At 39.1% G+C, this 16,821-nt stretch overlaps 1 protein-coding gene across 1 annotated transcript in view; it reads right to left on the reverse strand.

Moving 5' to 3' along the window:
• The window catches only part of LOC119789282 (whirlin-like), a 74,328-nt gene that overhangs the window by 34,167 nt on the left and 23,340 nt on the right, over nt 1–16,821 (reverse strand). The window contains exon 2 of the mRNA XM_038294104.1: nt 3,002–3,178. Coding sequence (XP_038150032.1) covers nt 3,002–3,178 — 177 coding nt within the window. The remainder of the gene's footprint in view (nt 1–3,001; nt 3,179–16,821) is intronic.

Raw genomic sequence — 16,821 nt, forward strand, 5'->3', positions numbered from 1 at the left:
ATGTAGACCCATTAAGAAAAAGGAAAGGTAATAATAGGAGACTGGCTTCTTGGTTTGATACAGAGCTGTGTACTTTGAAGCTAAATAATAGGAAACTGGAAAGGAAATGGTGCTCTGCATGCCTACTGGAATCCTATCATATCTACCAAAACAGTCTACTGCTGTATAAAATGACCCTTTGTAGAACTAGAACATATTTCTATCCATTAATAGAGGAGAATGGGAATAATCCAGATTTCTTTTTAATACAGTTGCCAAACTCACAAAATCAAAAGTTCTGCTGAACCGTCAGATTGATTCTATAAAGGGAGTTCTTAAAGGGATTTTTTCCCTTTCTTTTAATAGGTCTATGCATGCATGCTCGTAGGGATCACTAAAGAGTCAATAGCAAAATGCAACTAAATTGGTCGCCTTAAAGGAATAGTACACCCAAAACATGATTAGCCTTCATTTTCTACTCACCCCCATGCTGAACAACACTCTGGAGTACTTTTTTGATATCTCAAATGCATCTGGAGATCTGGGAGGCTTCTTGCAGTCTGCTGACATTCAAATAATGGAGGTCTATAGCGCCCAAGGCAGAAAGGTCCATAAAAGTCCACAAAAAACGTGTCAATATTCCTCCATACTGCTTGTCCAATGTATTCCAAGTGTCCTGAGTGGGTAGCATCCATAATTTACTCGAAACGAAGTCATTTAGAATGTTTTTAGAGGATAAACAGTAGTGTATAGGATTTCCTGAAAGCGCGCGCCTGCGCGTTCACGACGCTACGGAAGCCGCGGCAGACCAAACCAGATGAAAGTGCGCATTCAGCGTCTGCTCTGCCGATAATGCAAGCGTAGAAGAAGAAATGTGCTGTTTACCTGTGCAAAGAAAGAAACAACGAAAGAAAAATGTCTGAGGACTTCAGTGTTGAGGAAGAGCATGAGTTCTTTGCCGAGCTGAATGCGCACTTTCATCTGGTTTGGTCTGACGCGGTTTCCGTAGCGTCGTGAACTCGCAGGCGCGCGCTTTCAGGAAATCCTATACACTACTGTTTATCCTCTAAAAACATTCTAAATGACTTCATTTCGAGTAAATTATGGACACTACCCACTCAGGACACTTGGAATACATTGGACGAGCAGTATGGAGGAATATTGACACGTTTTTTGTGGACTTTTATGGACCTTTCTGCCTTGGGCACCATAGACCTCCATTATTTGAATGTCAGCAGACAGCAAGAAGCCTCCCAGATCTCCAGATGCATTTGAGATATCAAAAAAGTACTCCAGAGTGTTGTTCAGCATGGGGGTGAGTATTAAATGAATGCTAATCATGTTTTGGGTGTACTATTCCTTTAAGCTCTTCAAGGGGGAGCATGTCTTGCATGTCAATGAATTAATGCAATCAACCGATTTTCTTCACAAAAACTTTCAACCAATCTGACTGTAATGTCTCTGAAAAGCACCATTAGATTACACGTGTTTGGAACTGGCGATATTTAAAATAATGAATTTAACTGAAGTACATGCCCAACAAGTTTTGAGATCTCTTTATAAAGTTATGAAAAACTGTATTTCGATAAGGGTTTAAATATTAATATGACATTAATGTTTATGTGTTTTGTAATTTGCTCATTACATTTGATTGCTAAATCAGGAACGAAGAGTCCTTTAAAACAAGTTCCCTCTTGTCTACGAGCCATTAGGTCCTTTGTCTAACATAATTAAATACAGCAAAATAAGCACATCCAACCAACCACCCATCACCTTGAGTGCCCTCTAGTGTAATCAAACATTTATCTCCTGCTATTTTGAACCCATTGTTATTCCCTTAAGCATGATTACATGGTATTAGGAATCAGTTACTTAAATGGTTATTAGATTCTGATAAGACAAATATGTATTTGTATTTTAAACACTGATTTGCCAAAATAATATTAATTATCTACCTCTTAGATTTGCATTGGTGAATTGGTTTTAACACACAGCAATACCTCTACATTAGTGCAAAAGTTAATTTGACCTAGTATGTTGATTCTGAAAAAAATGCTGTCATTTCATTGCTTTATTCTATTGGTAATGGCTTTCAACCATCTTAATTAGCCTTTTTTATTCATTTAGTTGAGTTTTACTAGCACAGTTAACATTTTTAACTGAAATATGTTTAACCTGGAGTTGAATTAATTGAGTTAATATTTTATTATATTTTGAATGGAAGTAGTTGTGAATTTATTCCATATCTGTGCAAATAGAAAATTAACTTTTTCCATCCCTATCTAGTCCTCAGGAGTAGATCTTAGTAAAGATCTGTGGGATGACCTAAAGCAGAGAACCAGGATTTTTTACACATAAAATAAAGATCTGTAATAAGTGAATATAAAACTGACATAAATTCTAAAATAAAAATGCTGCTTTCATCACAGAGTCAAAGAAATTTGACTCTTTGACCTCTTCTTTAAATGACTCATCCAGCCTTCCATGTTCTATGGAGCTCATGTTTTCATTATTTTAACCATCCACAGATGATACCGGGAGGCAAACTTGGTATATCTTCTTCCACTTAGAGAAAAAAACTTGATAATGGTCATATCACAGCATCAGACAGTAAAATGGTTTCTACCCTGAGTGAAACATTAACAGCATGATAGAGAGATTTTAATCTGGCCCAGGAACAGTTGTTGTGTTGTTCAGATGAGTCAGTTTACATGAATGTAAAGATTCACACAAACTGGGATGAGAGCCAAAGGCCTGTGGAGCATGAATAAATCTGTCTTCAAATGTCACAGCGTCAAAGGTCATCTTAACTGTCCTCAGAGGGTCAGAAGCCTAAATGGTGATCAGCAAGCTGCTGTTTCATGAGTGGGGGGACAAACCCAGTATGATTAAACAAAATAATATTTGAAACTAGTCTTCAATGTTTGTTTTCTTAAAAAAAAAAGCTGTCTCTGCAGTAATACATAACTCCATGATCTGCTGAAGCATAAACTATGGATCATCATTTAGATATTGGTCTTACCGTCCTGTCCTCCATGCCATGTCCTTGCCTTGGGTGGGCCTCCAGGCTATCAGGTGGTGGAGACACACTCCGGCCCTGAGGGTCCACCCAGCTGTACACTTGGTTGGTCATGTACCCTCCTGGGATGCCCCCCATTGAACACACTGACATGGTCAACTTCTTGCATCCCTTCAGCACCTGTATCAGATGACACCAGGGAGTTTTAAGGTACTGCGACAGTAACAATGCAGCATTTGACAAATATCCATTTGATGTGTTCTTTAACTGATCAAACACTAAAAAAAGAAAGTGTTTACATATAGATATGCTGAGCTAGTTAGTCTGGAGCCCTGGATCACAAAAAGTAGAGCAACGAGGAACCCACAGTATCAGTCACTTTCTTTTGAAAAAGCACAATAGAGAAGCCATTTATTTTTGGTATTATGAAAACGTATGTTTTTTCTGTCCCTCAACAGTCATCATTGTCTCTCCTTGCTCTGGTGGTAAATTAAAAGAATTACCAGGACAATGCCCTATTATTGCTGTATCATTATCTGATAGTCAATATAATACTAAATATATATAAATAATATCCTTATCTGTATAGATAGTTTTTGCTTAAATTTTTTTTTTCTTTTTAATACCAAAATATATTAATATTAAATGAATTACAATATGCATTCAAAATTATAGCCTTTAAGCAGGTATTAAACATACATTCCTTTACAGAGCATTGTTTAATCCAGGGATCGGCAACCCGTGGCTCCAGAGACGCATGCGGCTCTTTAGAGCCACCCTTACGGCTCCCTGGAGCTTTTTCAAAAATTTATGAAAAATTTATTTTTTTGGATTGTTTATTGTAATGTGGTGTGCAGGAGGTCAAACAGACATTCATTATGTTTTTCAGTGCTGCAAACATTTGTATAATAACTAATTGAAACAATATATGTAAACATTTATTTAAACAAAAATATGCGTCATAGCCATAGAGATCAGTGGTCAAAGCCTGCAGCACATGTCTCAGCGAGGCGCGGTGCCAGGCATAGAAAGCGGCGGGTGTGTCTTGGGCCATGGATCCCAAAGGGAAAAAAAGGAAGATAGCTGATGAGAACATAGGATTCAAAGAAGAATGGACCAAATAATTTGCTTTCATTTTCAATGCGGAAGGATTACCTGCATTTTTGCTTTAAGACATGGATTGCATCTCCCAACTCCACTACTGCTGCTAGTTTTGTTTCAAGCATGAAAAAAATGTCCACAGATCAAACAGGTAGCACTCTGATGCAGGTATGCGAATTTTTCTCAATTTTCCCCCCCAAAATCCTCAAAATAAAAATATAACCATTTCTCTGTACTTGTGACACTGTAATAACAATAAAAGCTGTGAAAAAAATATGGCAAAGGAGGGTCATGGTTAGACTACAGCCTTAATTATTTAGTTGCTGGTGAAGATTTTCAGTCATCAAGGTCACAGTCATTCCAGGAAGGTAAAAAAAAAAAAAAAAAAAAAAAACAATCCATTGGACTTGTTTCCAAGATAGAAGACGTGTTGGGTCTTTGTGTTTTGTTTACTTACAGGGGGGCAGGCTTGTTCCAGCTGTTACTCCTTGATGGCAATCAGTGGGGGCCTTTATATTGGAGCAGTTTCCTGGAGCAAGCTGCCAGTTTGTTCCGCTCTCTCAGTGGTAAAACAGGTAAATGTTAGTGATCTAAGCTCCCAGAGTCTCCTCTAACCTCTCCTTGCTCTCGTCTTCCACAGAACCAGACCGAACACTCACCAGGATCAGGTCAGTTTCCTTCATCTCCTCGCTGTTCTGGAACTCTCACTCTGGTGACTCCTTACAGGACCAATCAGCCTGCCTGTCCACCCTCAGTCCAACACAAGACCATCCTCCGGAAAAGGATCCAAACTCAGTGTCTCTTTCCCCCTTTTGCTGTCTAAGTTGACTGAGCTCTTTTCCATTAAACCAGGAAATAAACCGTTAAATCTGCCTCTGTGTCTGCAGTTGTCACTTGCTTAAGAGTCTGGTTAAGCACCATGTCAAGACGTTTCACTTCCCATCCAGTACATTTTTTCATTCAAAATGGATAAATTGAATTGAACTAACTTTAACTTTATTTATTAATTTGTTTCCAAAACTTTTGTAGCTTATTTGGGATCTTTATCGAAAACAACCAGTATTAATCAGTTTACAGCACACAGAAGGGTTTTGGGTAATAAACAAAAATTGTCATAAAAAGAAAAAAAAAAGATTTCAGAGTATTTTTTTTTAATCAAATATACTTTGCAAGATAAGTGCTCAAATTTCACACATTATAGAAACTAAAACCACTGATTGGTAATATTATTATTTTATGTTTTCAATTTAAAAGTAAAAATGTATTTGCCTTGATAGACATTATTATAAAGCCACGATGTTGCTAGGAGCAAAACACCCACATGAGTTCAAGCTGGTTTGTCATTCTCCTCAGGGCACAGCTCTCTGCCCCTTTGACCAATTCCTGCTTTTTGTCTCATTCTTTATCCAACCAGATAAACTCATGATGCTGTCAATCAAAGTCACCCCTGGCAGTTTAGGGATACAGCTACTAAAGAGGCAAACAGTAGTATGTCACTTAACAAGCAGAAGAAAAACAGGCCCTAGGTTTAATGGTTGAAAATTATAAATTACTTTATGAAATTAGCAGCGTGTAATAAGCATATGAATGAAATTATAAACTGTTTAGTGTGACAGAGGAGAGCACAGATTGGCCCTCAGATTGTGCGGCAGTTAAAACTTGCAAAAGCCTGTTTTCCAATGCTAAACAAAGCATGTTGTTGGATATTCTTATTTATGAACCACTTCTTGCTGAATAATTTCCAATAAAGTATAATATGAGGTGTTGAACAGGTAAATATCAGCTACATTTACTTCAGTCTAGAACATCTTTGTCTACCCCTAAACACACCTGGTCAGATTGTTTTTCTGTTTTATGTAAAAGTTTAATACCAAACCGCTCTGAGGAATGCAGTCATGTTTATCTCTTGTGAACTCACTTCATATTAAACTTTTGTAAATGAATCAGTCCATGTTTTCTTCCTCTTATGATCTATAATGACTTTATGCTCCATTTAGTTTAGTTTTTTTATACTACAAAAAACGTTTTGCCTTTTGCTGTCGTGCCATTTTGTTGTCTCATTAAAGTAGAGAAGAATTAGCAGAGGCTTGGAGGCAACAGTGCTGACTATGACTGGGACTCAACCAGCAGTAAAGCAAGGACACCAGGAAAGCAGGAGACAGATGGCCAGAACCTGACCTCATTTAGAAGCTATCCCTCTCCAACATTCAGTTTTGAGTCAAACTTTAATTTAATGACCTTTCAGTCAATCATGACCCTAAGAATCACCTCAAATGTAAAACCTGCTTAAAGGTATCAATTCACAATTTTGTACTGTTACTTCTCATCATCCGCTTTATCTGGAACAAGGTCACGAGGATAGAACTCTGAGCAAAGACTTGCCTTTTGTCAGATATCTTTTCTAGCTTCTCCAGACCCAAGCAATAAATATTGTCTCTTCATCTTGTCTCTGGCCTTTTCCTGGGCCTCCTTCTGGTGCACAGAACACCTACAGAAGGATTTCCCATCTAGCCCTTGGCTGCATCTAGAAGTCCTTACAATGAGGGTTATAAACAGAACCAGTTATAGTGGCAGCCTTGTTGAGTCAAACATGACGCGGGAACAGATCCGTCCATGCCGGCAATGCAACAAAACTCTTGCTACATTTGTACAGACCAGATGACCCCTCATAATGGTCCATTGACTCCATATTCTATCTTCAGGGTACCACGAGGGACATCTAGTCAAATGCCTACTCCAGGTCCAAAGCAAGCATGGACCCGTTTATATCTCCCATGAATCTTCGCGCAGGAGAACAACACCACTGCTCCTGCTGAGGCTGAGATTTAACACAGCGACTGTGCCCTCCAGGACATTGGCATAAGCCTTCCTGGGGAGGCTGAGGAGTGTGATGCCTCTGTAGTTGGAACACACCACTCTAGTCTGCTAGTCCACGTACGGTCACTGTCAATGACCGGCACCAAATGTCAACAAGGCGTATAAACCATAGCATTACAGCAACATTCAAAGGGACTTTTGTGGGACTTTTAGACCAACTCAGCGGCTTAAGTCTGGGCGATGAATGAGTGTATCTCTAAGTCCTGGCGTGAAACCATGGTTAAGAAAATTCTCAAAGCATTCCTTCCACCACGGAAGGCATGCTTTGCTTATATGAATGGCAAACTCATGGTATAAACAAGGATTTTAGTTTCTGGTTCCATCACATACAGCAAAATAAAGTATACCCATAGTATACAATGCATTCAGCTTGTATATAGCAGATGTTTTTTATATCTGTTATTAAAAAACAAAAGGTTAGTATGGGCTTAACAGGAAGGCTGGTTTCCCCATTGTCACATCTCTCAGTGGGCAGCAGGTACACCTACCGTTTTATTTTAATGTATATTTCTGTGAAGCTGCAAAAACACACCTACTTTTCTTCAATACTGCGCAAAGTCGTTTTGGCAGTGGGATGTCAAGGGTTTCTTCTCTTTTTTTCAGTTCCGCTTGCTATGTTGATTATTGCACCAAAAGTGGTTTTTGTGAGTACTGCATCTACATCCACCTCAACTATAAACAGGTACAGCACTCCTATGCGCTTGCACACGGTGTGGCGCAGCAACCCAACTCGCGAGTATATCTCGGCCATTCTGCAAGCATTTGTTTTAGGTCAGTCCGTGTAGTCGCAATTAACATTTTCACAGGCGGCATGACCAAGATGACTTAATTCAATTCAGTTTTTTTATATAAAATAAGCATCTCACTGAAGGTGCAACTTTAGGGATGCGAAAAAATGGAGGAAGTAATTTGTTTGAGAACCCAAGCAGGAGCAAAACAGTTGTGCCTTTAAAATGAAACAATGTGCATATGTCCTCAGGGTAAGCTTTTTTAGGTTTTATTTTAAACTGAATTGAGTGAAAAAGCTATTATCAAAACACAGTTGTTGTTTTTTTCAACAACTCATAAAATGTTAAAAGTATCTCAATGAAACTCTGGACAATCTCATACCCTGACGTATAATGTTCCAGGTGAATGGAGCGGTGTATGAGAACACCTTTTAGGTAAGATCTGTTCTTTCTGATGGGACTTTATTCCTGCTAAAAGCCTTGGAGTGCAGGTTGTAGAAACTAATGCACTTTAAGTATATCCTCTTTGACACCGCTGAAGTCTAACAACAGCACCATCATGTGACTGCTAACTGTAGCGTCCCTGGAAATGTCTGACAAGTGTTACTTTTTTTTCCCCTTACCAAGTCTGTCCTTTAAAGATGCTCCTGATTTGTGTGTGGTAAAAAAATGTTTAGGATTTAAGATCCAGTATTCAAAACTTGTCAGACAAGCATTAAAATTACACTTGAATCTATTCCTGTTCATCCAACAGCAAGGTTGTTAAAGATCTTTTGGACATACTGACAGATTCCAACACATGCGAGTGATACCTACTATGTAGAGAATAAACACATCTGCGGCTCAAATTTAATAGCGATTACTTCATAATGGCATTACTAAATATTATACTATGCTAACACATACCACGCTCAACTCAATATGCCGAAGCCTAGAATAAGAAAGAAAAATCATTCTGTTTCATCGTTTCTACCGTATTTGTTAGTTCATCATTGTAAACTATGTTAGTTTCTCATCGTAGTATCCTAATCCGACTGTAACACAATTCTGGAAGAAGGTATCAGCTAGGCTGCTACTGTCAAATGTTTTAATTGTAAACAAATGGGGCTGTTTTTGTCATGATCTTGGTACTGATACCTGGTCTGGTTACTCATTTCAGACACCTGCTTAGCTCCAGCCAGTTCTCATTACCTGCCTATCTGATCCACCTGTATTAATCTCTATTTAATTAGCCTTCAGACCACTCATCAGTGCCAGAGTATTTCGTGCCATTGGTGAGACTTATTCTAGCATTTCTGTATCCTGATTACCTGATCCTGACCTGTTCTGCCTCTCAACCTTTGAGCCTGCCTGTTCCTGTCTGAACTGTTTGCCTGACCTGTCTGGTGACTCCTGCCGGATATCTGCCTGTTTGTGTACAGTACATTGAACTGTGACCAAACTGGATCTCTGACCTCCTTGCTCCGACAACGGAGCACCTCACCGACATCGGCTTTGGCTTGGGTCTGATCTGCTGCCTGTCCTCCAACCACCGATACATCGGCATCTGGGACTCTTTGCGGTGACCGCTGTGCCGCGCTGACAGCCAGCCAGCTGAAGCAATCCTCTATCTCTGGATTCGGACTGAACTATAAGACCAGAGGCTCCTGCCATAGAGGCAGATGCCACTCACTACAATTCACTTTTACATAAAGGTTTTAAGAAATCTCACTGTTTGTCCGCTTTGAATACTAGATCCTTCTGTTCTGAGCTAAACTGTTTTTCAGTGTTTAGTCCTGTTTCTTTCCTAGACATAGCTATAGCTATTACCTTGATCAACTGTATTTTTTCTCTCTTTCATATTTTCTGACACAAACCAGCTCATAGTTTATCTGCTTATCTGTTTCTCTCCTAGACAGAGGTACCTATGGTGCTAGTACTCTGTTATCTTTTCTAACTTAGAACATGTTTATGGGTGAATTGCTTCCATGTTCCGTTTTTGTGTCTGCCTCCATCTTTTTGAACCTCAGTTGGGCTTCGGAAGAAAGGCTCATAGTGAGCCTGGTTCTGGTGGAGGTTCCTTCCTTTTTTCCCTCTCCACTGTCTTTGTATTCATTTTCAATGTGACGTAGTACTGCAGAATCAACAACACAATTCAGGCGAATATCTACAAATGCTACACCCTCATCCAGAATGAATGGATCCTGCAAAGTCAGTGACTGGAAACAATCAGTTGGATTACCTTAGATTAAAGACTTTAAACAAACCTGTCTAGATGATTGAATTAGATTATCCTGAGATGACAAAAAAATGACTAATTATCTCGTATAGCGGAAACTCATCAGAGGCAACTTCAGTATTTAAACTACATTGTGCTTTGAAATATCCTCCAGGCATTATAATGGCAATCATTAACATAGCAGTTTGGAAATGAATTGCTCCAAATCAAACTAACAGGAAATGCCAAGCCTGAGCTGCAGTGGCTGCATTTATGCCTAAAAGAGATGAGATGAGATGACAAAGAGTGTAGTACCGGAACATTTCTTTAGTGCTTTAAAATATTTCATCAATGCTTTTTTTAAAGAAATGTTTATGAAATTAAATGATAATGGTGCGTTGATGATTAGAATAGTTCATCAAAAGGTATTTGTGTGGTGTGTCAGATTTTGAAATCAATGACAATGTTTAATGATGTCTGCCTACTATGCATTTAATCTGTCAGATGTAAGCTGAAGGATTAGCAGGATCCTTGCTTGGCCACAGCCTGTTAAAGGCTAAAGGTATCTGAGGGAGCAGAAACTTCAAAAGGATCTATGGTGTCATTTGCTTAAATTTTCTGTTTGGATCTCCAAACCTGAATTTTGAAAACTGACGGATAGATAGCAGGGGTTGACGTTAACTATTTTTACCACTTGCCCTTTGGGCAAGTGGTAAAAACTTTCACATTTCATTTAGCTAGAAACAATTTTTACTTGCCCAGTATAATGTTTGATAAATATAGTTCCTAATATTAATTTTTGTATATATATCAATGAAACATGTTTGTTTTTTAAATGTTTTTTGTAATTCAGTATTTTTTAAGTTTCCAGGTTCCTGGTGTGTATCTGCATGCATCAGATAATGAACTCAAGCCTACATTACCGTGTTAACATGCTTTTCAATCCTTACTGCACATTCTTTTCAAACTAAACTTTGCTTTAAACTGTTGTGTGTTTGGAAAAATATAAACTGTAATGTTAAAAATCTAAAAAAAAACTTGACAGCTTAAAAACTTAAGATAAATCACAAGACAGAAGTCAATGTCACAAATGAATAACTTTTATTTTAGAGTCACGGTATGTTTATACAAGATAATACTATTAATATAATGTGACTTTTCTAGAGAATCATTATACATGGTTATTTTATGCAGGGTTTCCAGAGTCTGACATCATTTCAGAATTCCCTGACTTTTAACAGACTCAGGATTAGTTTTCCCTGACAAAATAAATGCAGCAACAGGACAATAATAATAACATAACAGGTCCCCAATTTAACATGTTTAGCTCTATAACATTTAAATGCACCTCTCCAATGTCTAAGAGAAAAAAAAATTATGAACATTTTTTAATGTATGACCTGCATCACTGTACAGAAGACTGCCATATGATAGCCATATTTACACTGTGCACATGGCATACAATTATGCCAATTTTCCTAATCCCTGGCCGATAATTTTTAATCTAGGGTTATCTGGGTGGTGGGTAAAAAAGCCTTGTTGTTGTTTTTTAGCCTGCCAAGTCGAAAAAAATGTGTCTGATTCGTGCCGGACAAAAATCCCCGGACTAAAATCACGCCATCTGGCTGAAAATCACGCCGCTTTTTGAAATCATGCGAGAATGTGTTCAAAACAACAAAAATGGCGCCGGCAGCGCTTGTGTCGTTTTCAGCGAATGTCGGTGATTTTAAAGTAATTCTGAGTGATAAATTTTATTTTTTTTTGCAAATGCAATGAAATTTGTACTCTCCCGACAATAAAAACTACTTGCCCAGGGCGATCGGGCAATGGTTGACATCAAGCCCTGGATAGTGTTATAAAATATGGCCAGAACACAGGAATGTTTCTCTAAAAGCAAAATCCACCTGCTTCTGTTGTCATCTCTTCTCATAATAAAAATCTAATACCTATGATTTTAACTGAAAAGAAGACAACCCCAATAACATGGACTCAACAGCCACTCTTCTGCAACATTTGGATGTGTCCCTGGTCCAAAACGTCTTAATCAAACTTCTGAAAAAACCATTATTAGATTTAATTCTAATAAATAATATTTTTGGCATTTTCTGTAGCTTATTTAATTTTCTTTCAATTTATGTTTCAGTTCATGCGGTTGTATTCAATGAGAAAAACACACCAGAGATTCTTCAAATTCCACCCTGTTTCTGCTCGGGTGAAAGTTTCGTACTACTTACCAGGCAATAAAAAATTACCCAGAAATCTACGCGGAGCAATAGTAGTCTGCAACTAGAGCTTGTCTAACAAATGACAGAGAGAAAGTGCTGCACCACAAAGGAAGCATCCGCAGGCAAGTCCATTCACTTTGTTCAGCTCTGGCTTCCAACAATAGATTCTTGGAGTTGCTTTGCTATTTTGAGCGTAGTGTTTTTTGAGGCCTATTATCCACAGCCTGAGAGTGGCAAAGATCAGTGCTGGAACTGGCAGAGGCAAGGGACACTCGAGTGCGATTTAGGCTATATGCGCTTCCACACAGTGCTTGAGCTGGGTTGGAGTGGGAGGAAGAAGAGCTTTCTGTGGGTCTTGCGTAGGGCAGGGTGGGTAGGTGGATAGAGAGGGGAAGGGAGGGAATTGTTTCTATGATAGCAGTGGATGGATATATTTATATGCTGGAGGTGAGCTAACATGCGGGACAAAAGGCCAGCGTAGACGTCAGTGCTGGCCAGTCAGACTTTACAGAAGGCCCTTCAGAACGCTGCATATAAACATGACTGATGCTGTAAACCAAGTTTGTTAATGATGCTGTCATTTTTAAAAAGATGGGAAGATCAGGTTAGGACTTTTGGACCTAATGACCCTGATCTATCAAAAACGGGTGCATAATATGATCACAGGATCAGTTCCAGTCCTCAACAACTTACATAAAATTCTAATTCAAATTTTTCACAACAGCAACAGGGTGTGGTTGACACAAACAAAATCTGAAACAAAGTTTCCCATGAGGTATCTGAAAAAGCTAGTGAGGCTTTCTTTTAGTACATTTTCCACCTTATCCAAAGGATCTCTGTCTGATTTGACTGTGTTATTGTTCCAGACAACCAGTGAACCTCAGTTCGCCTCTGATCTTCATGGAAAAGGTCTCACATGTGTGCAGCAGTTCTTCATCACCTGCCTGCCTGCTCTCCAACAGACACCTTTTTCCCGCATTCTCAGATCTCATTCACATTTTCCTGGACCTCTGGGGTACAGTCTGCAAAGCCGGCTGAATCAAACCCCTACAGATCCATGCTACCTCCACTGCATCCCTCAAGTAACCAAGTCAATCATTCAAATGAATGAAATCAACACAAAGTGATCCAGAGAATCGTACAAACAAGATGTGTGGCGGTATACGGTATATGGTTCTTTGAGGGAACACTTTTGTATATTAAGTTAAATTAACAGTCAGCTCAAATCTCCACCACAGGCTAGTTTCTCTTCCTAGATCAGTCACACTTACCCAGGTAAGGACTTTTTCCTATTTCTCTTTTCCTCTTTGTTCTTCAAAGAAAACCCATTTAAATTCACAATGGCTGCTTTTTTCCATTAGGTGTTCAGAAGTTCCAATTATATTTGCTAAAAGACCACAACTGAAATTATTCCAATCAGGATATAATTTAGTTGTATTGTTTTTTTTTACTTTGTCTGTACTTCTAATCAATTAGAGAACAATAACACAGTTATAAATGAGTTTGACTCTGCTGACTGCAGCAGTTCAGTGGTAAAGGCAGCCGGTGTTCATATGTTCAGCTGACTTGAGGGAGCAGCAGTTGTTTGAAACTAGAAGGGGAACAGATTTTTTTTTTTAATGTCCTAATTTAATGCTAACAACAGGACTGAAATATTTGTAATGATGATTTTTATCAATCCTTTGAGCAATCCTTGCAGAGAGCAAGCCAAATAATGGAGTTGTCATGATTTGCAAACATTTTGTTTTGTTGAGTTTGTGTCAGGACTCCTGTCTGTGTGTTTGTGTTTCTGTTTTTGTCTCCCTTCCTCCACCAGGAGGCGCCTGGTTCTGGTCTGCCTCCTCACACACCTGCTGATGGTTTCTTCGTTAAACTGAGTGTTCTTAAGCTGCTGACTGCCACTACCTCGACGCCAGAGTGTTTGCCAGTTTTGGGAACTCTAGCCAAGCTGAGTTTTGCTGAGTAGAGCTGAGTTCTTGTCAACCTGAGTTTTAACTTTGTTTTTGTCTTTGCCTCTCGGCAGGAAGTCATCCTGCAAACTGGATTTTTCGGACCTTCTCTCCCTGGAAGGATCAACTGAGCTACAAACTGAGCTGGGGTTCAAACAGGAGGTTTGGATCCACTTTCCCCAAGAGATCGTTTGAGTTTCACACTGAGAAAGGGATTAATCTCCACTACGACCCGTTCAAGTACCACAGGAAATCTGAGTGGCAGTCAGCTTCTCCATTCACCTACTAACAACCGCATTCTGGGTAAACCCTGTTCCGCCCTCCACCGAATCAGACAAACACTGGAACTACAGCATAAAGACTGGAGTCAAGGATTCAACAACTTCTCTGGAAATGTGAGTCAGCAACCAAATCCTGTTCTCCAAGTTCACGAGTCAAATTTCCCACTGAGCCTGAACTAACCGCTGTGTCTTCCCCTCACTTTTCAGTTCCGGTTGAGCAGTGTTCAGAGCAACACTTCTCTCTGAATTATCTCTTCAATAAAACCTGTTAAACCTTTTCCCTGGTCTCCCTGTTTGGTCTTTTGCATTTGGGTCTGAACCTTAGTAAAATCATGAGAGTTTGCCATCTTATTTTTCCTTTTGTCGTTTGCAGTAGTAGTTCAGTTTATTTATGTCTTGCAAGGTACTTTCTGTTTCATTTCTTTTGTTTCTTTTTTGTGTTCTAGTTTAAACATTATTGTTGTATATTTTTTAAAGGTTTTCTTAGTTCCTGCTGTTTTTTCTATTTGATTAGCTTTACACATCAGACTCTGTTCACCTGTATTTGCCTATTGTTTGCATCTGTTTACCCTGTTATTTGAACCTTCAGTTCGTTGTCAGTACTCTTCAGGTCCCCAATTTCTAAGTTTGTGCTCTTGCTTACCTTTCCTTAATTTTTGCATCTCATACCCACATCTGTTTCAATAAATCATCCAACTCACCATCGCTCTTCGCAGTATCTGTCTGCACTTTAATCCAGAACATCTGTACATGACAATAATAATTATTGAGTCTAAGGAGAGAGAGCGTGATTAGTACCAATGAATATGGATTAATGCAGATTCTTTTTTATAAAATCACTTTTACTTGCATCAAATCCACACTTTAATTAGTCAAGCCAGAGGAGCCGATACCAGCACCCTCAGTGCATATTTGCTTCTAGTGCAAACTTGCTTAGCAGACAGATTCCAAATCTCCTCCAGTTTAAACATAGATTCCTGCAGACTTGTTTCCTGCTGTACAACCAGACCATGGTAACCAATAGAAACACGAATCCAAGATTCAAGCACCTTTCAGAACTGACTAGTGAACTTCATTGTGTGTGTGGTGGGCCCCTGAAGGAGCATCGATATAAAGAGACACACAAAACAAAAATCCATGTTATGAACATGAGCCCACAGGTATATCTTTGTATGTAGACAACAACAGAACATGCAGCGTGGTGACCAGTTTTTTCCCTCTCTCTGACAAGGCTACACAACCCATAAGGCTGCTCCTCCACATCAGGGAGCTGATTCCCACCGGCCTCTCCCACACACTGATGCTCGTTATCGGAAATGTGTGCTCTACAAAATGGAGGGCTCTGTTCAAGGACACTTGACTACAGCAGCATCCAGCGGCGGAGCTTTATCGGGGAATGCAGCCAAGGTAGCCGGGCAGTCAACGGGGTTTGTTCATAATAACATGCAGGTTTCATCACAGCTGATTTATCACGCTGACAGCAAAGGAGAACTTCTCCCAACGTAATATCTAATGATATAATAGCCTCCTACATCCGTTGTAGAATAATCTGCTGGAAAGCTTTTTTGGACTTGCTGAGGGCTTGATGTGAGAGTGGTGTCATTTGGCTTTGATTATGCAAGCCTTTATTTTTTACACACACACACTCATGCTAGCGAAGATGTCATGGTTTAAAAAAAAACTTCTACTCTAAACCTAACCTAACTTACTAGATACAGTCTGATCACAAAAGCTTACATAAAATCCTTTCTACTGATTGAAATCAAATTTCCTCACAAATTTGTCATCTCAGTTTAACTTTAAGCAAACAGGGGCCCATTGGACATATAAGTCTATGGGGCTGAACGATTTTGCAAAAAAAGATTTTGTAAACTTAAGCAGTCCAAAATTAGGAGCAATATTTATGGTAATTTAGCGTGTTTTAAGAGAAAAATAAGGGGTTGAAGGACATTTAACCACACTTTAAAGAAGTTAGTGTAAAACTCTGATTTTTAGATTAAATAAAACAAACATATAGAAAAAAAGTTATCTCCCTCATAATTATGACTCATAGAAAATTAAAATAGCTGTGGTAACTAACCTAAAAACAATACTGTTGTTATCTGTTAGTAACAGTTCATAAATTCTGCGAATAGGATTCACCTTTTAAAGAGAAGCATCAAAATGAATGTTAATAGCAACCTATATGGCTCCTAACCCTGTTCCTCAGGGACCCCTGACCTGCATTTTTTAGGCGTTTCCTTGTTGCATCACATCAGAAAAGAAGGAATAATTATCAGGCTTCTGCCACACTTGATTGCAGAGGAGGAACCATGATTTGAATCAGGTTTGCTGGAACAGAGACATATTGAAAACATGCAGGGAAGGGGTCCCTAAGGACCAGGGCTGGGAACCACTGCTCTAATCCCATTTCCTCTTATAAAACACTCCCATGTTTCCAGTCTGGAGGATGGCATCCTGCCCAC

The sequence above is a fragment of the Cyprinodon tularosa genome, unplaced genomic scaffold (assembly GCF_016077235.1).
Source record: "Cyprinodon tularosa strain WSP-4 unplaced genomic scaffold, ASM1607723v1 ctg334, whole genome shotgun sequence".
NCBI classification, from domain to species: Eukaryota; Metazoa; Chordata; class Actinopteri; order Cyprinodontiformes; family Cyprinodontidae; genus Cyprinodon; species Cyprinodon tularosa.